At 53.2% G+C, this 21,512-nt stretch overlaps 8 protein-coding genes across 8 annotated transcripts; 3 read left to right on the forward strand and 5 right to left on the reverse strand.

Moving 5' to 3' along the window:
• Positions 1-43: 43 nt before the first annotated feature.
• Positions 44-4,057, reverse strand: J4E85_008756 (uncharacterized protein; the record flags this gene model as incomplete). The annotated part of the gene is made up of 4 exons (XM_051472980.1): positions 44-271; positions 336-713; positions 773-3,430; positions 3,476-4,057. The coding sequence occupies 4 exons, from the start codon at positions 4,055-4,057 to the stop codon at positions 44-46; spliced, it is 3,846 nt and encodes a 1,281-aa protein (XP_051323200.1).
• Positions 4,058-4,717: 660 nt separating this feature from the next.
• J4E85_008757 (uncharacterized protein) lies at positions 4,718-7,505 on the forward strand (the record flags this gene model as incomplete). The annotated part of the gene is made up of 5 exons (XM_051472981.1): positions 4,718-4,922; positions 5,084-5,196; positions 5,247-5,321; positions 5,367-7,370; positions 7,419-7,505. The coding sequence occupies 5 exons, from the start codon at positions 4,718-4,720 to the stop codon at positions 7,503-7,505; spliced, it is 2,484 nt and encodes an 827-aa protein (XP_051323201.1).
• An 803-nt stretch (positions 7,506-8,308) lies between these two features.
• Positions 8,309-9,970, forward strand: J4E85_008758 (uncharacterized protein; the record flags this gene model as incomplete). The annotated part of the gene is made up of 1 exon (XM_051472982.1): positions 8,309-9,970. The coding sequence occupies one exon, from the start codon at positions 8,309-8,311 to the stop codon at positions 9,968-9,970; it is 1,662 nt and encodes a 553-aa protein (XP_051323202.1).
• A 1,428-nt stretch (positions 9,971-11,398) lies between these two features.
• On the forward strand, positions 11,399-12,248 carry J4E85_008759 (uncharacterized protein; the record flags this gene model as incomplete). The annotated part of the gene is made up of 2 exons (XM_051472983.1): positions 11,399-11,469; positions 11,525-12,248. 2 exons carry the CDS (start codon positions 11,399-11,401, stop codon positions 12,246-12,248), a joined length of 795 nt encoding a protein of 264 aa, XP_051323203.1.
• A 286-nt stretch (positions 12,249-12,534) lies between these two features.
• Positions 12,535-13,350, reverse strand: J4E85_008760 (uncharacterized protein; the record flags this gene model as incomplete). The annotated part of the gene is made up of 1 exon (XM_051472984.1): positions 12,535-13,350. One exon carries the CDS (start codon positions 13,348-13,350, stop codon positions 12,535-12,537), a length of 816 nt encoding a protein of 271 aa, XP_051323204.1.
• A 2,608-nt stretch (positions 13,351-15,958) lies between these two features.
• Positions 15,959-17,796, reverse strand: J4E85_008761 (uncharacterized protein; the record flags this gene model as incomplete). Its single annotated transcript, XM_051472985.1, has 3 exons — positions 15,959-17,053; positions 17,260-17,682; positions 17,791-17,796. The coding sequence occupies 3 exons, from the start codon at positions 17,794-17,796 to the stop codon at positions 15,959-15,961; spliced, it is 1,524 nt and encodes a 507-aa protein (XP_051323205.1).
• Positions 17,797-19,457: 1,661 nt separating this feature from the next.
• Positions 19,458-20,230, reverse strand: J4E85_008762 (uncharacterized protein; the record flags this gene model as incomplete). Its single annotated transcript, XM_051472986.1, has 2 exons — positions 19,458-20,061; positions 20,109-20,230. 2 exons carry the CDS (start codon positions 20,228-20,230, stop codon positions 19,458-19,460), a joined length of 726 nt encoding a protein of 241 aa, XP_051323206.1.
• A 393-nt stretch (positions 20,231-20,623) lies between these two features.
• On the reverse strand, positions 20,624-21,493 carry J4E85_008763 (uncharacterized protein; the record flags this gene model as incomplete). Its single annotated transcript, XM_051472987.1, has 1 exon — positions 20,624-21,493. One exon carries the CDS (start codon positions 21,491-21,493, stop codon positions 20,624-20,626), a length of 870 nt encoding a protein of 289 aa, XP_051323207.1.
• Positions 21,494-21,512: the final 19 nt, after the last annotated feature.

Raw genomic sequence — 21,512 nt, forward strand, 5'->3', positions numbered from 1 at the left:
CTCATGCTGGAACCACGTCCATAGGGATCTTCCCGCGCAACACTCATGTATCGCTGATATCGAGACGGTCCCCGGTTATCGTTAGGCCGATCTCTTCGGCGTTGAGGTCCAGCCCTTCGTGGCGGACCGGTTGGTCCAGACATTGGCATCCGATACCCGTTAGGTTGATAGTCGTCATATCGGGAGTTGTTGGAAACAGTGGAAGGAGCTCGAGGATGTGGGGGCGCAAGTGGGCGAACAGGTGCAGTTGCATCTGCTGGTGCAGGAGCTTCTGGAGGCGGAGGCGTGTAACGAGGCCCATCCCCGTTTTCCTGCGCTGGTGCAGCAGCGTCTACTTCGGACTGTGGTTGTGGTTGCGGGGGTTCGTTCTCTGCTAGGAACCGATCTGCTGCAGATTGCCCTTGAGGTGGACTGGCATCCCTTGACTGACGCTCGTTCATGAACCGGTATTCGGGCCGATGATCATCTTCTTCATAGTATCGAGCCTGGCGGGGATAGGCACTGTATTCCCGACTGCCGTGGCTTCCTTCCCGCGGATGTGCGTAGACCACGTCCTCGGGTGGTCCATAGAATCGCTCTTGCTCGCGGAACGCTGTTCGGCGGCCGGTGTAATCCTCATATGTAGGACCTGCATGGATGATCCTTGGGCTGGGGGCGTACTCTACATACTCCCGGGGGCGGTGATAGCCGTCATCAAGGTGATCCCTCGGCAGCTGGCAGACAAAGATGTTAGTTTCACTAATGTTTCTGCGGAGTTTTGTAGATCACGTACATAGTATCGCGGCTCAGCATAATGGTGCTGCCTACGCTCTGCAGGGGAGCTCTCTCGATATGAACGTTTCCTGTTCATGGAGCCCGACGCCTCATTCGATTCGCCGGCAAGGCTTGGTCGAACAGGCTCATAACCAGCCTCCAGCGGTTTAGGTGGTAGCGCCGAATTTGCTTCTGCTGCCTTCATAACAGAGTTGGGGCGTGCTATTCCCTCACCAGCAACATCGGCTGGGCCAGTTGTTTTGTCTGAATCCTTCGGTCCTGACGAGGCTGGGGAAGCTAATCCATGGCTATCAATCACGCCGATCTTAGGCAGTGGCATAGGGAACAAGCTGGGAAAGACGGTCGCTATCATTAGCAGCTTCTCGTCATCCATGCCTGGGGCGTGTATGAGACCAGAAATGAACCGTTCGCTTGGAAGCTCGATCATGTGTTCCTTCCAGTCCAGAGGGGCAATAGGCATTCCGTGGCCAGGCATTGGTTGCTGAAAAGGCAGATGCTGGCTCCTGAAGTGCGATAACAGGCCGAGGACAGTATAGGTTGTTCTTTCCTCCGACTTGGAGTAAAAGGAACCTCCCAAGTTATGCGAAGCGCCCGTCTGACAAGCTTTGCATGAGAGACCTGGTGCATTCTTCAAAGCCTTTGGCATCTCATGATTAGACAGAGCATCAATGAAGTGGTTCAGGTTCGGTTCATGATTGAACTCTACATGAAACTTGGAGATGACGCGATGCAGCAACACATAGATCCGGAGGCTATTCGGCATGTCCTTGATCCCCGAGGTGCGTTTCCAGATGTCCTGGGTCATGTCGATGACGGTACTTACTTGCTTGTCAAACGAGCTAGTACTTTGGCCAGTATCTTCTGTACCGCTAGGAGCGATCTCAGGAATTCCTTGGCTAGGTGGTGGCATGTTGGGTGGTGGTGGAGCTATGGCATTGTTGATCATCGCTGGAGAAGTCAGGTAAGGGTTCTGGGCCGCATGAGCACCATAACCTGGTGGACCCATTGCTTGATGTGCATACATATCCACGGGTGTCGCATATGGCTGGGGGTACTCGAAGCCAGAAGGAACCTGTGGTGGAGCGAATGGTCCATTGTACTGGCCTCCATAGTTGTAAGGACCAGGGCTCGCCTGTGGATGGTGAGTGGGCATGTGAGGTGTTGATGTCCCTGCGCGTGAGTATCCGCCAAAATAGCCACCAAACCCATTCGTACTAGAAGAGGGATGATGACCATGTTGAGGTTGCTTCACAGAGAGAGGATCTGGGTGGAAGGGAGTCTCCTCCGGCCACTCGGCTTCTCTCCATGCAACGACCACGTTTCCTGAACTGAAGGCAGCAGTATGTTTGGCTCCGTAGTGCTGCGTGACGCCCTCGAAACCATAGTACTTGTTGTTGTACTCGCATCCGCCGCCATGGCACAGGAAGATGTCCTTCCGGAATGGTTCTGTCAAAGGCTTGATCTTGTTGTCGTACACCCATTTCATGTTATCCAGGACGAGCCTGGGCCTAGTAGTCATATTGTCAGTAGAAGGCTGCGTATGTTGTCCGGGATGAGCAGAGTCCTGTTCGGGTTCCTCGGCATAGTATGTGCGGCGCACGTGAGCAAGGAGGTCGGCCGCGAACTTTGGGCTGTTGTCGTAAGTGACGGCGCTGCCATGGTCCCAGCTCTGATTAATGAAGTCGTCGGCGATGGCTTCGAGTCTGTCGCGGATAGGTCGTTGCGACTCTTCCCACTCTCGGTCCATGACTTCTCTGGCCTCCTTGGAATTGGCGTCCGTGTGGCGGCGGTCGGCAGCTTTTGTGGGAAACGAAGCAGCCCGAGCCACGTGGTCGGCTTCTGCTTGTTGGGCAGCAGGGAGCTGAGCGATCAAGCGGGGTTGGAGCACACTCCATGCATAGTCGTTCATTGGCTGTGAAATCTGGATAGCCGCTTTGAACGAGTCCATGTGGCGCAAGACGTTGGGAGCGATAGGAGGGTCCATTTGCTGACACCGGCGTTCTATGTCGGTCTTCCGGGTCGCCTTGGCCTCGTTTGCATCGTGTAGGTTTCTCTGGCCAGAAGGGGTGAAAGCCTGTGGTGGAACAGTAGGCGGTCGCGCTTGCGCATGCTGCGACGATGGTGCTACACCTGTTAGGGAGGGGACTGGAGAGGTGTTGTTGACATATCGAAAGGCATCGCCATGTGTGGCAGCAAATGAGACAGCAGAGGTATACTTACTCGCTGGAACCGGAGCATGAATTATGGGAGAGGGAGTTCGACGAGGGGGTGATTTAGACGGGTCCTTGTGTGACGTGGCGGCATGCGAGGGAGCTGCAGATGGAGCGCGCTTCGCACGCTCGTGCTCCTCCTGCCACAGGTTCTTGACCTCCCAGCGTTCCCAGTTCTCGGCGACTTTCATGCGTTCTTTTCCGCGAGCATCGAGTCCTTTGGACCACTCCTCAGCTGCTGCAGGGCCACGGCTGATGGCCTCGTTCATCTCCTGCGTGATTCCCTCGACATGCTGCTTGTAGTAGAACTTGGCAATGTCGACGTCGGCCGGCGTATTCGCGGATTGCAGGGTGTATGCCGGAATGTAGTGCTGGTCGCTGGTGAGGAGGGCGAACGGGAGGGCGGGCCGCAGGGCGGAGGCAGCCGAGAAGAGAAGGCTCGCGTCCTATACATGTCAGTCGCGACCCAGGAAGCGGAAGGTGCAACTCACCGTCTGGCATTGTTTGAGCAGGCACGGCCCGCAGGCTCTGATGGCGAAGGGCCAAATGACGCGGACGCCTTCTTTGCCGGGGCCCTTTTGCCATATGCGCTCGCCTGGAGTCAGAGAATCAAGCTTATTGCAGAACTGACATCTCCTGGACCAAGCCAGCTGCCACATGCGCAGCTCGCTGAAGCCTGGGAGCGGCTTCGGGGGCTTGGTACACATTGCGTTGCGGGCAGAGGCCCACAACGACTCGGACTTTAGGAGATGCAGACGGCCAGGATGCGACTTTGAAGTCGACAGACTGCGCACATCTGTGAGATAGGATAGGAAAGATCGATTGACCTGGATCAATCGACCGAGATCTGCAAGCGAACAAAAAGAGAAAACATGCTGCCACAACTCGGGTGGTAGCTTCACGAGCGGCTTCGCGCTGCTGAGCTTGCGCTTCTTTTCACGCTCATGGGGCGCATCCTCTGCCTTGCGCTTTGCGACAGGCGCGTCGCTGTGCGCAGCCGTCGCCTGGGGAGGATTCGCGTCAGAGCCGTAGAAGTCGACCGACGACGCTGGGCTTGATTCGCGGTCCTCCATGGCGGCGCAGCCGTGCTGGGGCAGCGTTCACAACAGACTCATTGTCGGCATGCGCAGGCTAGAGACACAGAGACAGCGACATGCGATGGATGACGATGCGATGGAGCAGCGCGCGATGAGATGGAGCGCGGAAAAGGCGGTGCGCTGCGTGTGTTGGCGATGCTAGTGTTTGTCGTGGCAGAGTGGAGGTGTGAAGAGGACTAGAGGGCTAGAAGGATGGAGCCTGGGGTCTAGGCGGCGGTTTGGAGGATGCAGAAAGCTGCTTTGGCATGCAGTGCAGGCAGGCAGTGCGAGGAGCTATGTCCAGTCGTTACGGTGAAGCGGACGAGGGTCTCCTTGAAGGTCGTTGGGCGCGCCGTCGGCACCGCTTGCCTGCCACCAGCGCCAGCGCCAGCCGCTCGAGGGCGCGGGCCAAGCATGACATAGCTGCCAGCTCTGCACACCGAACTTGTGGCCCGCCTGTGCTGACCAGCCCGACCCGACTAGGTTAATTCACGCCCAATTACACAGACACACATACGGGATACGCGTACGCTGCCTGTCCCACCACGCATCGTGCTAGCTGTCAATTCCGAGTGCTGCTTTTCCTCCACCTCCTCTTCTCCACCACTCCCCCAAGCTTCGTCTCCCACGACAGCTTCCCCTCCACGCCCGCCCACCATGGCCACGCTCAACACCTCCAGCAACGGCCCCAACATCACCCGCAGCTACCAGAATGTCGTCAATGCCCCGGCGCCCTCTGGTCCCCAGGCCAGCTCGCCCACATACGGCCAATGGGCCGTCTTCACAGTCGCTGCCCCGCTTGTCAGCGCATTCCAGCAGGACGGCGGAAAAGAGAGCGTGCTGAAAGTGCAGAGCACCGGAGGTACGTGGAACAGCGCGGCACGCTTCCAATTGCCATCATTTCGCACTCGAGAGCTTGGGCTATGGCAAGGTGGCTGCCCAAGCTCGGGTGTCGGCACATCACGAAGCGCAGCACAGCAGGCAAGAGTGACACCACCGAGAATATGTGCTAACATCCTGCAGAGGGCGAGCTGCTCGACCTGATAGACGAGTTCTCAGACGGCCGCATCCAGTTTGCATTCGTCAAAGTCAAGGACCCCAACACATCGCTGCCCAAGAACGTCCTGATAGCCTGGGTAAGCTCTCCGCCGCAGCTGCCAGGGATACAATGCTAATTCACACGCAGTGCGGCGCAGGTGTTCCAGAGCGGACCAAGGGCTACTTTGGCAGCCATCTCACGGTTGTCTCCAAGCTGCTACATGTGCGTGCTCCCACGGCCCCTCTACGCACAAGCTAATTTCCATAGGGATACCATGTCCAAGTTACCGCCCGTTCCGAGGACGACCTCAGCCCAGAGAAGATTGTCCAGAAAGTTGCAGACGCATCAGGCGCCAAGTACGGCGGCGGTGCTGATGTCCCTGCCCCGCGCGGCCCTCCTCCCGTTGCCGCGAAGAAGCCCGTCTTTACACCTACCTCGATAGGCGGCGGAGGCGCTGGCTTCAACCCTCTCGGCCGCTCGCGTGCACCTGCGCCAAAGGGCGATGAAGATGCGGATGGCTGGGGTGCTGATGCCCCGCAGGTCTCCAGATCCCAGCTGGAGAAGGTCGGAACTGCTTACACTCCCACCAAGGTCAACATGGCCGAGCTCACCGCGAGAAAAGACGAATCCACCGGTTCCCAGCCCTCGGGCTCGCAGAACGACCGCCCTGAAGTCGTCAGGGGCGCATACCAGCCAGTTGGCAAAGTCGACATTGCAGCCATCCGAGCCCAAGCGCGCGATGCCAAAGACGACCGGCCCACTGTTGTCAAAGGCGCGTACGAGCCCGTCGGAAAGGTCGATATCGCGGCTATCCGCGCAAAAGCCCAAGCCGGTCCCCCATCCTCTGGCATGTCCCCAGCCCCAACGGGAGCGTCGAACAACGAAGAAGAGGAAGAGAAGCCCAAGTCTCTCGCAGAGAGATCAGCAGCTTTCAGCGCGCAGCCCGAGCGCCTTACCAGCTTGCCGAAGCCCAAGGTTGCCAACAAGTTCGCTGGTGCGAGCACATTCACCGGCACCAAAGCTCCTACTCCAGGAGGTTTTGGTGCAAAGCCCGCTCCTCCAGCACCAATCGTCGGCGCCGCGAGCAAGACGTTTGCTGACCAAGGAGGAAAGACTCCTGCTCAGATCTGGGCGGAGAAGAAGGCAGCTCGTGGAGAAGCCGTTCCTTCTTCTACTGCCGATGCTGGAAGCCGCCCAACTCCCCTCCAAAGCCAACAGAGTGGAGGTGGTGGCTGGCAAAGTGGCTACTCCGGCAAATCATGGGCTCCTGTGCAGACCACCCGAACAGGTCAGTCTGCGACTAGCAACCTCAGCGAACAACGCACGGGTGGGGCACCTCAACAAGAAGAGCCAGCCTCTCCTGCAGCTGGTGGCGTAAGCTCGCTCAAGGACCGCTTCACAGGTGCCGCCCCTATGGGAGCGCCAACTTCACGCCCTGTACCAGAGCCGCAAGCTTCCAGCCCACCGCCTCTCGATACCTCGAGCAAGCCCAATGCTGGCCCGAGGGGCGTTCCGATGCCAGGCCTGCCTACCCGACCCAAAGAGCCGGAATCAGACGAAGAGGATGTGCCTGCCACTCAACACCAGCGTATGCCATCTCCACCACCTCAACCACCTCGCAGCCCGTCTCCCGAGCCTTCCGGCTCTCCTGTTCGTATTGCCATGCCCGTTGCTCGTGGGCGCGAACCAGAGGAGATGTCTCCTGCCGAGGAACACGCACCGCCTATGCCCGCGCGATCACTTGATCAAGCAGCCAGGCAAAATCGTGACATGTCTCCAGAGCCACAAGTCGAGGCCAAGGACCCTGCTCGTGGAGCTGGCGCTGCCGTTGCTGCTGCCACTTTTGGTGCTGCCGCAGTAGGCGGTGCTGCCGTCGGCGCAGCGGTCGCTTCTCATGACGATGACGATGCCGGTGGCTCCGGCAAGCGCGCAGTCATCCAATATGACTACGAAAAGGCGGAGGACAACGAAGTCGAGCTCCGTGAAGGTGAGTATGTCACAGACATCGACATGGTAGACGACGACTGGTGGATGGGCACAAACTCTCAGGGCGAGCGTGGTCTCTTCCCGGCCAACTATGTTGAGCTGGTCGAGGGCGACGATGCCGCCGCTGCACCAGCACTGCCCGCACACCCCTCGGCGCCGCAAGAGCCCGAACCTGCTGCGGCACCATCACAGTCTGCTGGCCCTACAGCCACCGCTCTGTACGATTACGAAGCAGCTGAGGACAACGAACTGAGCTTCCCCGAAGGAGCCACAGTAACTGAACTTGTAAGACTACCTGCACCACTGCTAAAACCGATGCTAATACTCTTGCAGCAATTCCCTGACGAAGACTGGTGGCTCGGTAGCTACAATGGCCAATCGGGTCTCTTCCCCGCCAACTATGTTGAGTTGAACGAGTAGGCTTGCTTGTTGCCATGCATTTAACCTGAGCGATTTGGAGTCAGCTCGCGTCGGCGATTTTGTTGTTGCATTGTCACGCACCCGACTGGCTCAGTAGTCGCAAGACGAAATCCTGGTACAAAAGTTGCGGCATACGGCCCTACCACTCCAGTCGCATTTCCAAACGATTTACATTGATAGGACCTACACCGATAAAGATTCACTGGGTCAACCAGCATCTTCTTGTACATATCAAAATTTCAAAAGCGATTACCATGGCTCCAGTATTGGTCATACGCTAAACGAGATCATCAAGAGTGAGCACTCGTTGATTCTGCGACCCAGCATCCAGTGTCGTCCTGCGCGGGTACATGGTACCAGTCAATGCATATGCTTAAGCCTACGAGTATCTTATTCTACGATGTTCCAACGGCCGTTTTGATGTTCACTACACGTGGACCAAATTGGCTATTTCTAAAATCCACTTTCTATTTGGATCTCCACTATTGATGCCATGGTTTGCCTATAACCGTCACAGGATTACGATGGGAGTGCCCATACGTCCCACGGACTGAGGTGACTGCGCACCCACGATATATGTCCGCAGCAGCCTTATGATCATCTGAACCATGGATACCAAAATACGCGCATCTGGGCAAGGAACTTCCCACTCAAGTATAGAACTATATAGTACGCTGCACCACTGCTGATTTACTTCACAACCTTTCTCCTCAAGATACCTGATTTTCACGACGAACACAAATTACCACAACCACTTACAGCATAACAGAGAGTGTATCTTACACTTCCATCTGGCGATCACAATGGTCTCTTTGGCCTGGTCCATGGCAGCCGGAATAGTACTCCTCGCTGCTCTTATCGGCCTGGTCCACTACGACGAGAAATTCAACGAAGCGATCTGTCGAGCAAAAATCCAAGAGGAAGTACTCAAGGCCACTCAAGCCGAGCTGTATGAAGTCAAAGACGAGCTCCACGCCTCCCAAACCAAGCCTACTAGTACTGACCTCTGCCTCGTCGATACCAAATCCATTCTCGCCAACACCGAAACTGCGCTCAAACAGAGCGAAAAGGAAGTCGTCGCCCACCTCGAATTCCGCGATGGACTCGGTAGGGAGCTGTCCCAAGCGCGCCGCGAACGCGACCGTGCAGAAGGCATGATGATGTACCTCACCCAGGCGCTCGAGGAGTCCAAATGCAAGAATGCCTCCAAGGAAGATGAGTGCTATGAACTACAGAGCCAGATTCAGTTCAAAGCCAAAGAGCTCCAGTCTATGACACATTCTCTGCACAACACCATGAAGGAGTTGGAGCGTGCGAACAAGTTTAGCCAGGAGGCGCAAGATAAGATTGACGAACAACACGCGACGATCATGTTCAACGAAGAAAGCGCCAAACGTGTTACCACACATCTCCAGGCCATGACACATTCTCTGCACAACACCAAGAAGGAGTGGGAGCGTGCAAACAAGTTTAGCCAGGAGGCGCAAGATAAGATTCACGAACAACACGCGACAATCATGTCAAACGAAGAAAGCGCCAAACGTGTATCTACACAGATCGAGAAGCTGACCAGGGACTGCAATGCCTTGAAATCCCAAATTCGAAGCTTGCATCTAGGATGGACATCGAGGTGTGACGAATCCTGGCGCGTGAAGAAAGCTCTCGAAGAAGAGAACAGACAGCTACGCATCGCGAACGAATCTTGGGCCAAGAACAACGCCGGCACTATTCGTGCCATGCAATCTCGCGTCGACGAATTAGAGGGCGAGCTTGCAGAATGCAGGTCGGAGAATGGGTGCCTTGCCGTAGATCTCGAGATTATGGTTGAGCGCGTCGCACACTACATGGAGGAGATCGAGACCTTAGACCGAGAGGCTGAAGAACGCGAGTGGAACTTCATCCCGGGCGAGATGACTGAGGTGGCTAGTGAAATGAGCGAGAGCATCACAGATGAAGAGGAGGATGAGTACGAGGAAGACGAGGAGTACGAACCAGAAGGATACCGCCTGTGGACTCTCGACGGAGACAGCGAAGACGACGCCACAGTATACGAACTCGACGAAGATAGCGAGGAAGAAATGCCAGAGTGGTTCATCCACGCGCCCACGGACCCTAGCGGCATGCCTTACAAGCAGATGTGGGAGATGACCAACGTTGAGACCGAGGAACTCAAAGAGTGGGATGAAGACAACTGGGCTGTGACCAACGGTCAGGATGAGAACGAGATCCTCGAGACCCTAGAGAACTTGGAAGAACAGCACACGGATGACGACACTCTATCTCAGAGCGACGATGAGAGTCTGGACCCATGGGACGCGGATGACGAACAATGGAGTGGGAGTGCTATCAAGAACAACACTCCATGGAACTCGTATATGAAGGATACTCTGGATGAAGATGAGGAGGATTGGAGTATGGTGCACACATGGGATTGCGAGCCCAGTACGGTGGACTGTGAGTGGTGATGATGTCCGAGCTCTTCATGCGGCAAGGCAGCATGTGCTGTTCTCAACCTTCGGTTAGGGATCCGCTTTCAGTATTGATAGAACGGGATTTGGTTGTTGTTTGTTCAATATGCTGGTTCTACAACGCAGGTACGACGCGGCTAGAATGAGGTTTGGTATTAAACGTTGGCATCGGCCCTGTTCGGTCACTATTCTCAAATAGATATGTCTGCCTCTACTTTTGTTTTGGCGTACATAGCCTGTGTACACGTCGCCATCATTCCAGTACTCGTGCAAACATGTTCTATATAATCCGGCTACCACCACTACGTGATATCACCACAGCAATTCGCAAGTATGCACTTCATGTACACTCTCTTTACAGTATCGCTGGCGCTCAGCACAAGCGCACACCCTTTTATCACGGCCAGAAGCCTACCTCCGGAATCTGCATGGATGACCATATTGCTGCCTCCCAGCGCGACTACACCAGTCGTACCGCCGGCTGCTCCTTCCTCGAAACCGGTGGGTCAGCCGCTCCCTCCTCCTGCGCCAACAAGCCATATATCTCCAACCTTACCTTCATTTGTGCTTGCCTCCACATTCACACCATCAAGTAACATTGCGACACCGGGAGTCCCAGTAGCGACCACGCATACTGTCCCGGCTGCACCTTCCAGCTCAGCAGTGCCTGTTGTGCCCACACCATCCTCATCCCCCACCTCCCCAGCAAACCCTTCGCCTTCAATGCTCCACGCTCAGATCTGCTCAACGGACGATAAGTGCGAAGACGTCGCATTGCTTCCCCATGAGTGTCGGCTACTCACCACAACTCTGTAAGTCACGACTACCAGCGAACAGCGACTACCAGCTACTCTGAGAAACTCCTAACGTATATAGTGGTGCAACCGTACGTAAGGTAACTGTTCAGTGGCCAGCAGTATGCCTCTTTACCATGTAAGTTTTGTTTGCCTAGTAGACAAGACATATATTGATAGGCTCAGAATGTCGCAGTGCACTACGTATAAGTTTCTGGAGGATCCTGCATTATCCGTTGCGAGGGAAGTGGCGGGCGGTAGTGTTCCGGGCGGAAGCGTTGTAGTAGATGACATCCAGAAGGGTATGACGGGGAAGGTGCTGTATATGATCTGTAAGCTCTGAGTTCAAGTAGCGAGCTGGTGAAGGAGCGGTGAATTCGTCGGGTCTTGAGAACTAAAGTAATCAATATTCATCATATCTCACTCAATGAGTATTATTGCAATTGCTAGTGGGGCAAGCGTGCGTTTGCTCGTTTAAGCGGTCTCACCTTCACCTTCACGCAAGTGCGCTAGCGAACTTTTCTATCAATCACCGAGATCAGGCCTGCCCGGTTCTAATCTCCTCCCTCTTTACTTTCTGAACAAGCAGCGCCATACTCATCGCGTCGCTCCTCCGCGGCACGAAGCAAGTATGGCTTCCATCGACACGAACCTTGCGACGCAGACAAAACCAGAGAAACCCAGGAAGGCGCCACTTGTCAGGTAGGCTTCTTTATAGCCCTGATCCGTGGGAGAAACTTGAACTGACAGTACGCAGTATAGCTGCAAAAGAAGGATTCGTCGTTCTCGAAATCGGCCCACAGAAACAACACTATCACGTGCACAAAGCTTTGCTCACACACCACTCGGAGTACTTCCGCAACGCCTTCAACGGCTCATGGAAAGAGTCAGACGACAAGCTGGTGACCTTGAGCGATGTCGATACTGTGGCTGTAGACATCTTCGTTCACTGGTTATACAACCAACAAATGCCCAACGAACACCAGTGCGATTCTCTACATGGACAAAACATGACGTCAGACGAATACGTCGATGACGACACTCTCATCACCGGATATACCAAGGCACTCGTCTTTGGCGATAGGTTTCTGGCCCCTATCTTCAGACAAGCCGCCCACGATTGCATCGTCGACACTTTAATCAATGTAGAAGATCCGCCAGCTTCTCGCCCACCTCCTTTCTTCACGGCTACGCAGTACGCTATGGACAACTTGCCATCGAATCATAGCATACTGGATCTGTTCATCAATGTCCACTGCCGTCACTGGGATGTGAGCGACTATGGCAGAGTGGATGAGAAGTCTGGGATTGCTGATTTGCTCAAACAAAACCTATCGCCTGTTATGCTGATCCGCATAGTTGCGCGCTATTCTTCAATGGCCATAAACCTGGAATGCGGATGGTGGAACGAGGAATTGGAGCGCTGCGATTATCACGATCACGTGGACGACAAAGAGCGGGAGGGTTGTGAAAGAAAGTGACGCAGGGCTAGTCCAACTAGTCAAGAGATCCGGTGCTGATGTCTCAGGTTCAGCTCAACTGAAGCATGAGAACCAGAGAAATTTCAAGCATCATGTCAGAGGAGAAGGAATGGAGAGTGCAAATCCAAAACTGAGGCCTTCATGCATGTATGTGAAGGACGGAATCCCGGGATTCGAAGGTGGCCTCTAGCTTTCAGACCTCAGGTATTACAGCTCGAAATCTCAGAAACAGTCGCACTGAATACCCTCAAATTTGGTCAGCTCCATCCTATTATAGGTCATAACCCTACAGCATTTCCTTGTACAAATTCCACCAAAACATCTGCCCCGCCTCGCTGGGCCCACCCGTTCGCATCTCTTCACAGTCTTTGTGCTCGCATATGATACGAAGAGATCCCATTGTACCATTTCCGCATTTCTGGACCTTAAGGAGGTACCGATCGAGAGCCTCATCAGGCGTTTGATCGAGCGGGCAATGAGGCGTACGCTTCGCGACCTCCCACACTTCTTCGAGCGGGTACTTCAACTCCCAGAACCGTTTATCAGAGTCGCGGTATTCTTGAATGTCTTTCACACCGAAACGGTTCGATTGGTGTCGCTGCATGTGGAAGAGACCGATGATGTCGGATCCACAGATCCAGATAGGTTTTCCTCCAGCAGTTTTGAAGCGCTCGGGTGAAGGGACTGAGACGACCAGCTTCTTCAACAACGAAGGCGCATTTTTTCCAGTGGCGTAGGGAGGAACTTCGTCTGATGGAGGGATCGTGGCGCGATATCCAGCTTGTTTATTCCATTGAAGTAAGCCCCTTCGCACGATGTGGTCGTCATCAACGCCCTTGCAAGCTTTCTCGGCGGTCAACATCCATCTTAAGTAACTGACGCAATTGTCGTCGTTTTTATCATTATCTAGCTGCTGTAAAGTGCGTCCGGCGCACCTACCAGTTTTCAATACGTAGCGCCAATAAGGATCGGCTTTGATCAATTGGCCTATCTCGGAGTCTTCATCATCGATGTATTCCTGTGATGGGTCGTATGTCGCTGAATAGCGGGTAGACTGTCCTGGCTGCCTGTAGATTGTCTTTGCTGTTCGCCGGGGCGGCATGGCTGACTGTTGTTGCTTGACAGCAAACGGGAATGAGTGATTTGATGCGAGGCATGATCGTACTTATGTTAAGGAAAGCCAAAGAAGGAACAAAGGGTGAGATTTCGAATTGTGCCGATCGGTTATCTTCGTAAACATCTGTCAAAGAACAGGGCGATCATACTGAAACGCATGGCTCATTTAGATAGCAGTAGTTCTGAGACATGTCTTTGATGCAGATAAAATGGTTGCGGGATGGTAATTGCTATTCCCGCAAGGAAAAAGCTTATCGAACACGCTGCTATCTACGTTAGTTTGCATATTAAAGTTGATGAGATAACAGGTTGAAGGGGCGGGCGTGCATCAAGGCAGTAGCTGATCATACCCAATATTTAGAAAGCAACATCATCCCAAACCCGCAAGCAGATCGTTTCGTCTTCTAGGCTTCGCAATCCCATCGTAAAAGGAAGGAAACAAGGTTTTCTCTGTAGCCAAGATCGACGAAAGAGAACTGCGTTGAGCGAGAGCGGAATTATATAACACGTATTCGTTGAATATGTTCTTGGTCCATCCATGACCGGTCTCTCTCAAAGGCAGCGACTCCTACTCGCTCGTAGACGTCACTGCCCCTTTCTGCAGCGGTAACAAGTAAGCCATAATGGGTCAACAGACGGTCGTTTGATATATCCTGCATCCCCAGAACGACACATTTCAGTTCACTGGATGGAATCCATTCAGATAGTCGGCCACGATCGAAGAATACACGATCATCGTACTGCTTGTAGAAGTCTCTGGCGTCGCCATGCAAAGCCCTCGGGGTATCACCGAAGTGTTCACAGTTGTTGAATGGTGATTCGAGGTCCGGCTTCCAGTCCACAGTGCCAAATGGAATATCCATGAAGCATATAGCGCCCGTTACTGCCATCCACGACCATGAGAGCACCCGCCTATTCTTTGGATAGTCGATCTTGATCATGTCTCTATTCAGATCCGCACGTCGCCAGAGAAGTGTGCGGCGTAAATAGCTGCGCTCCTTCGGATGGTCAAGAATGCCGTGCTGTGCCTTTCCGAACAATTTCGCAAATCGCGATTCGATTCCGGCCATACCTAACGACCTATCTGTGTAATGGGTAAAGTCAAGTCGGGAATATTTCTCGTATATCTCTTCGAAGAAAGCGATACGCATTCCTTTGTATCGCTTCAACATAGCATCGGGGAATTGAGGATCGGACAGGAAAGACGTCTTGTGGCTAGCGTAACGATGAGCTTCTTTCCCATTGTAGAAGGGTGTTGGTTTCACTTACTTGTATAGCGTTGTCAGCGTTTCGCACCTGATTCCTGTTCCACACTCCCAATAGACTTGAACCTCTGTGAAATGAATGATACGCCGCGATAACGCGCGTTCTTGAAATACCCATCCTCTTCTACTCAACGCCGACTGCTCTACATCGCGTTCGAAATCATCGATCGGTTCGCAGAGATAGATCATGTCTAAGCTACCCGGATGGTTGGCATAGGAGAGGGGGCAGTGAAGTCTTACTTTGCGATCCGCTTTCAAAAAGCCATCATCGCTCCCGTTTGCACAAGTCGCCGAAAGTGTAACGTAGGCACATCTGAAGACATCGTCCATCTTCCTAATCTCCGCTCGCAGATCCTCCTCATCGTCTTGAATGATACAAAGCGCGTCTACCCATAGATATCGAATTCCGAGACTTCTTGTAATCTTTACAGCGTCTTGAAAAGTCCGCGGTAGCATCTTGAGATCAAGATGACTTTGCCAACCTTTGAGCTTGCTACGACTGAGAAATTGGAAACTTCCATGTAATGACGGGGCACCCCAACGGTGTGTTAAAGCCACGTATTTGTCGTCTTTCCTCATATTGTCGCAATCTAGACGCAATGTATCTGAATCCCAGCGACCTCGATCATCTTGATTACCTCTTGGATACAACTCGACCAGTCTGTGAGGCATAGTTACTCTTGTCGGTTTGCATTCGTGACAGAGATCACACCATTTGATCCACCTCTTCAGCAATTTGACCTGGGTAGAACTTCCAGGGCCCGGTAAAACTGGCAAGCCTCTCTGGTAAGTATCCGGAAACCGATTGAGGCCTGTTTTCGGTATCAGTAGTAATTCGCAGCAATAAAACCCAGAACTTACCGGGACTTGGACCTATTACTAACGAGAGTAATGGAGGCTCTCCCCTTCCCAAGGTCAACGAAGACCCCTCCCTTAGCACCATTTTGTACCTGTTCTCTCCAGTCGTGTGGTTCATCGCCATGTAGATGACGGCGCACAGAGAACACATTGCACGATATGCTTGTGCTCTTTCGTATGATACTACGAACGATCCTCCTGAGAAGATGCCCGTTTCAGTGTGCGAACAATTCTGACATAAAGGAGTCAAAATCGGGTACATGGGTGCGAGCCTTTTGAATTCGTCGCTGTCTAAGGTGCCGAAAACGGTCTTTGCAAAAAGATTATCGAATTGTTTTGTCCATATATCCAATGCACCGGGTATTGCGTAGGGATTTTTCGTGTTGGCAATTCCGCCGTTTTGTCGTCGCTGGTAATACAGACGTACCAGATCGCGAGATTTCTGCTGATGACTTGACATCAGAAAGTTGCTCATCGATTGCCGGGGGGACCATTCACCTCTAGGCGAAAGTTGGATGTCGACAAAGGCATCAGTAACTTGCTTGGTATCGCTGGTCCTCGCCCGTTCGGTCCGCTCATGTTGACCCTCGGGTTGTACATGTAGTAGGGAATACCGTGAGTTGTCGAGCTGATCCTTGCAAGTTCCCTGCATGCATCTTTGCCCTTTGCTCTCCCTGGAATAGGAGACGTATGTCCGACATCTGATGCAGGCGTAATGTAAATGGGTACTTCCTCGTTGTCAGCGGATGGGTGGTAGATGTCGCTTGTATCTTGCTCTGTTGAATCTGGCACCAGTAGCCTGTCTCTTACGAAGATCAAAAGCTTTCGTAGAGCAACACTGTAGCATTGATCTCCGTCTGCTAGACATGTGTCGGTCATGTGTTTCATCCACGAAACCACTACTGGATTAGTGGTACGATTTTCGCTGTCGCGCAACCAGAAAGCGTCGAACTCCTCGGGGAATGCCTGCTGACAGAATTCGTCAAGTTCGCGAATGCCGTAGACTAACCAGATTATCCACTCCAGGATGATGCAGCCCATGCCCCACATGTCGTAAGACCTTGAGATCTTTCGGCCAACCTCCGGAGGCCTATATCTGAGTGTTCCGCCTGGAGATGCTGAAGGTTTATTTCTTGCATGTGTTGGCAATGAGTGTATCTTGGCCAGACCCAGATCTGCGATCTGAAATATTCCACGGTGCGGTCCCGAAGATCGAAGAATATTCTCCGGTTTGAGATCTCCATGTCGACCGTTCAGAGCAAGCCTAGACGGATTGTTGTGCCACTGATCGAGTGCTGCAACAAGTCCTTGTATTTGTTCAATACTCCAGCTTATGAGGTCTGCATCCCGAGACCAATTCTCCTCGTTGTTCCAGTACGACCGCAAGTTGCCTCCGTCCGCCCACTGGAACAGCAGATGGCTCGTGAAGTTCTGCCTGAAGCCGCCGACGAATCTCACGATATGTGGATGCTTCAATTGCCTCGCCAGGTCTAGCGCATCGAGTTCACTTTGATCGGCACCGGCTTCCTTGTTTCGCAGTTCCTTGATGGCAATCACGAGATTGCCCTATTGCTGTCAGCAAATCGTTGATATGCTGAGATGAATGTACTGACCGAACTGACTGTTTGATGAGCATGGTGTATGGTAGCCTTGTGTAACAAGCTGAAACTGCCCCCTTCACCTTGAGATTCGCATGCGATAAAGGGCAATCGGCAGTCTCGGTGTAAGTTCTCCATCGTGCTATCGTTCCTGAAGATTTGGGGTAGAAACACCCATTGCTCTTTACAGAAGAAATGTTTCTCCTGTGTCCTCCATTTGTTAAACCACTTCCACGCGGAAGAATCTCGCGCAAAGCCGTTGAGAGAGATGAGACGTGGCCCTTCGAGAGCGATGGGAAGGTATCTGTCGCCGAATTCGAATCTTTCTAGGTTGATAGCCCTGCGGACCGCGTCTCCATAGACTAAGGTAGCAAACGTTTTTCGCGCGTGTTTCGTAATGTACTTGACAAGTGACGAATCATATTCTCCGAAAGCAGCTTTGTCTAGCTCTTCTTTGATAGTATGTTCGGTGATTAGCGATTCGAAGTCGTCCTGAGGGAGGAAATCCTTCTGGGAGAACTCGCTGTACGTGAAACGGTCGACAATTGCATCGTACAGTCCACATTCCTGGTTTCGGCCCATGTCGTCATCGGAAAGCTGTTACAATACGGTATCAGTAGGCTTCGTCTTGTAACCGTAGATTTTCACCTGAGACAGGAAAACCAACGAAGTGGAATAAGTTCGTTCGTACATGCTAGAACATACCGACATGCTGCTGGTGGGATGTTCCAATGACATCATCAGACGTGGTGCGACACAGCCTTGAGGCAGTGCGGAAGGCGTAGCAGAGATTTGCGACGAAACAGCGCACAACGCGTGGAGACTTGTAGTACCGGTCAGTTATCGTAGTCGGTAACTGGCTTGTTCTCCTGACACAGGGCCATCAAAGCGATTTAAGTAGGTAGCACTATGCAGCCTCAAAGTCGGACAACAGAGGGTTGAACTGGACGTCAGCGGGGAACAAGTCCAATCGCAATGCGAGTGATGGCAGCCTCCACCATGTATGTTGACTCCCAAACCACCTACTGGTGAAATGCAGAGCATACCTATGGCGGTTTTGGAATGACATTCACCGGTAAGAAAGCATACTGACTGGCTTGAGTCGTTTGGGACGCTCAGCCCTGTATGTAAGTAAGATTGTGCCACCGCGACAGCACATCCATATCCTGACTTGTATCACGATCGACTTGAAACCTCAAGCCTATGCGCCTAGATGATTTGACGAGCGCGTATGCAAAGCCGTCTCGGAGTTTCGAAGTCTGACCGGTACAAGGGTGGCATACACCTTGCAGCATCCTGTCTCTTTTAATTACCACTGATTACCGACTAGGTGAGAGGGCTGTGTATCGCTGATAGGTGCCGGATGACATTTAGTCTGACACTCGTAATTGCCGTATGCAGCCGGCCAACGATCGTCAACGCCCCTGTACAGTGGAACGTGCATAGTGTTCGCACGATAGGAACGCATCATGGGGCAATGCAATGCATGTTTCCCGTCACGGTGTGAAAGAAGACCAGCTCAGTAGTATCGTCGTGATTTGTCGGTGTTGAGCCTCAATCCAGCTCTGTCAGAGCCCGACCGTCATCGCCGCAATCTCGACCGCTTATGGGATGTCGCTCATCAGAAAGTGAGGCTCGGTATCTTGTCGATATTTATCACGAGAAGGACTCGGCGAAGATGTAATCATCGCAGTGAATGTGCGAAGACGACGTCGCATCGTATGTTTTTCCCCCGTGGTATAGACTTCATTGTCGTCGACCGGCCAGGCGCGTCGATACGCAGATTTGAACGAGGGGTGTGGAGAGATTGTGAGGCTCAGATTATCTTCGTATCGATTCGTCTCGAACTCGCAGGCCTCTGTTCGCGGTGCTGGTATTGGTTGTGCAGCCGGTTGATACAGGCGCTTTCAGTCATCACACCCTCGTCCGGATAATCAGGAATGCAGTCGACGGGTGCTGAGCCTTGACCGGAAACCCAAGTGGCGCGATACTGCAATGCATGGACGGCACAGAGACAAGTTGCCGGAAGCTGTGGTTGCGGGTTGTTGGTGGTAGCTGAAGACGCGCGCGGGGTGCGTGCAACCAGCTCGGCCCGGGAGCTGTCGCCCCACAAATTTCGCGATCGGGGCGCCGTAGGGCTACTCGTTCGACGCACGGCACAAGGAACGATGGGATGATACGATGAGAGCGCTCGCTCTTGAAGAGAGCCTGATTACGTGCATTCGTTACGAGATTGTTGGTATCAATGCTATGTGTACGCTACTGACAGTACGCCTCCGCCGTTTGCAGAGAGATTTCGAAAAGAAAAACAGCCATTAGATATGCATGTGCCCTCGGCATTCCATGCATACAGTAAGCGCATCGATGCGTGTCTACTGCTTATCGTTTTGCGAGTAGATGAAGTTGGCAGCAACAGGCACGAGGCCATTGTGCTCAGCCCACTCTCGCACACCACCACCCTCCTTCCCAGTACCCCAATGCTGGCGATCCTCTGGCTTACTCACATGGAGCGGCTCGGTTGTTCCGTTCTTTGGCGCAAAGACGAGGAACACGTAGCGATGCTTGCCTGTCTTTGGTGGTGGGCCAGGAGGCTTGTATTCCATCACGTCTTCCGGACCGCCGTCTGTCGACTCAGTCTCTTCTGTAAGACCAAACTCTGGTAGGGGTAGGATCGAGAACGTGTTCGGCGCGGTGGTGACGTTTGAAGCTATCCAATGACACATCTCACTCCATGCTGGATTATCGCGGGATGGCGCGTCGGGGTCGGTGAGTGTAACGACGTAGCTCATGTCGGAGGTGCTGTGCATTCCGTCTGGGCTTGTGTCATCATGCAAAACAATGGTGGGTTGCTCTCCAAGATGGTCTGGCTCGATGGTGTTGCCGAGTTTGGCCTTGGCATCCGACCAAAGAACGGACACTGTGAGACTAGGCAGGAAGTCATCGATGACGGTGGGAATTATCTCAGCGTGTTTGAGTCTATGGGATTTTAGTACGATGCTTGTAGTTTTGATGGAATTCCTTACTTTGTTCGAACAGCCTGGACGTTCTTAGGGCCGTTGAGTATCAATGGCCTTTGGTCAGTGGGTAGCGCAACGGCGCAGAGCGGCAGCAGGCACGTCAGCCCAATCGAGACTTGGGAAAACATCGTGCTGGCGAAATAGCGGCTTGTCGATTTGGGGATGATCTTTCAGTGTCAAAATAGCTTCAAGCCTCGTCGTTGTCCGGGATGTGTGCACCAGAGCGTTGAGATGACCTCAGGAACGTTATCGCGTGAGGTAGGCCCTTATGGGGAGGAGTCTCCACCCACCCTCGTCGTGCGTCATCCGTACCTCAACTTATGCAGATCCACAAACGTTCGGGGAAGCTACAACATGATTGGGCAACGTCGATCTTGCAACCCTCGGATAGCGCGAGTCATACAGATGTCATATATTGATTGTATTTCTGCTAGGCTGGTGTAGCTCTACGGGTATTCGGATAGCACGCTCAAGAACAAAAAAAGACAGGAAACCGCCAACGTAAGACATGTGCTGCTGAATCAGCAACCCTCGAAATGCTCACAAATCTGTGCCTCGCAGAATGCACTGCTGTCCATCACAAAACCCATGTTCTGCGAGACTTGATACTCGGCAAGCTCCTGAGCTCCTCGGCCTGTCATGGTGCCTGTGCAGTCGCGAAGCAGAACACAGTCCCATCCGTAAGAGTAGGCATCTGACACGGTGCCAAAAACACATTGGTCTGTATTGACACCGGCGAAGAGTAGTGTCTGTTTGCCGGATGCGCGAAGGTACTCGTGAAGAGGCTCCTTCTCAGACCAAAGTCCCGACATGCGCGTCTTATCGAAGAATAAATCGCCAGGCTGAGCGACTGCCTTGAACGGGTCGTAGAGTTCGGCGTTCCAGGTTCGCTTGAACAGGCACCTTCCCTGACCATCGGGCAGCTGTGCGCCAAGTCCGACGTGCCATCCCAGAGTCTTGCTGAAGCCTCGCTGGATAGCAGGTGCCATCTTTTTCAAGTCATGGTCGCTGATTCCCCAGTTCAACCAGGCAATTTGGATCCCCTCTTTACGGCATCTCTCGATGACTTTCAGAGTCGGCTCGATAGCGGCGATGCCTGCGGCGTGATCCCGATAGAGTGGGTGAACAAAGTAGTTTTGCATGTCGACAACAATCAAAACCGAATTGCCAGGGTCAATCATGAAGCCGGTGTGGTTGCGATCTTCCTCATCGCACTCGAAGACCATCTTCTGCTGGGAGCCCCGAGACAGATCGAACTTCTTGGTTGCGGGTAGGTAAAGCCATTGTTCATCCCCTCCAAACGGGATAGGAGCCGTGCAAGTGATAGTCCCCACTGTAACGTCGTTCTGCTGTTCTTCGGTGGTAGTAAGTGTGAGAGACTCCGGGGCCATGGAGGCGTCGGAGATGATG

The sequence above is a fragment of the Alternaria conjuncta genome, assembly GCF_024043145.1.
Source record: "Alternaria conjuncta strain BMP 0040 chromosome Unknown scaffold_14, whole genome shotgun sequence".
Taxonomy (NCBI): Eukaryota; Fungi; Ascomycota; class Dothideomycetes; order Pleosporales; family Pleosporaceae; genus Alternaria; species Alternaria conjuncta.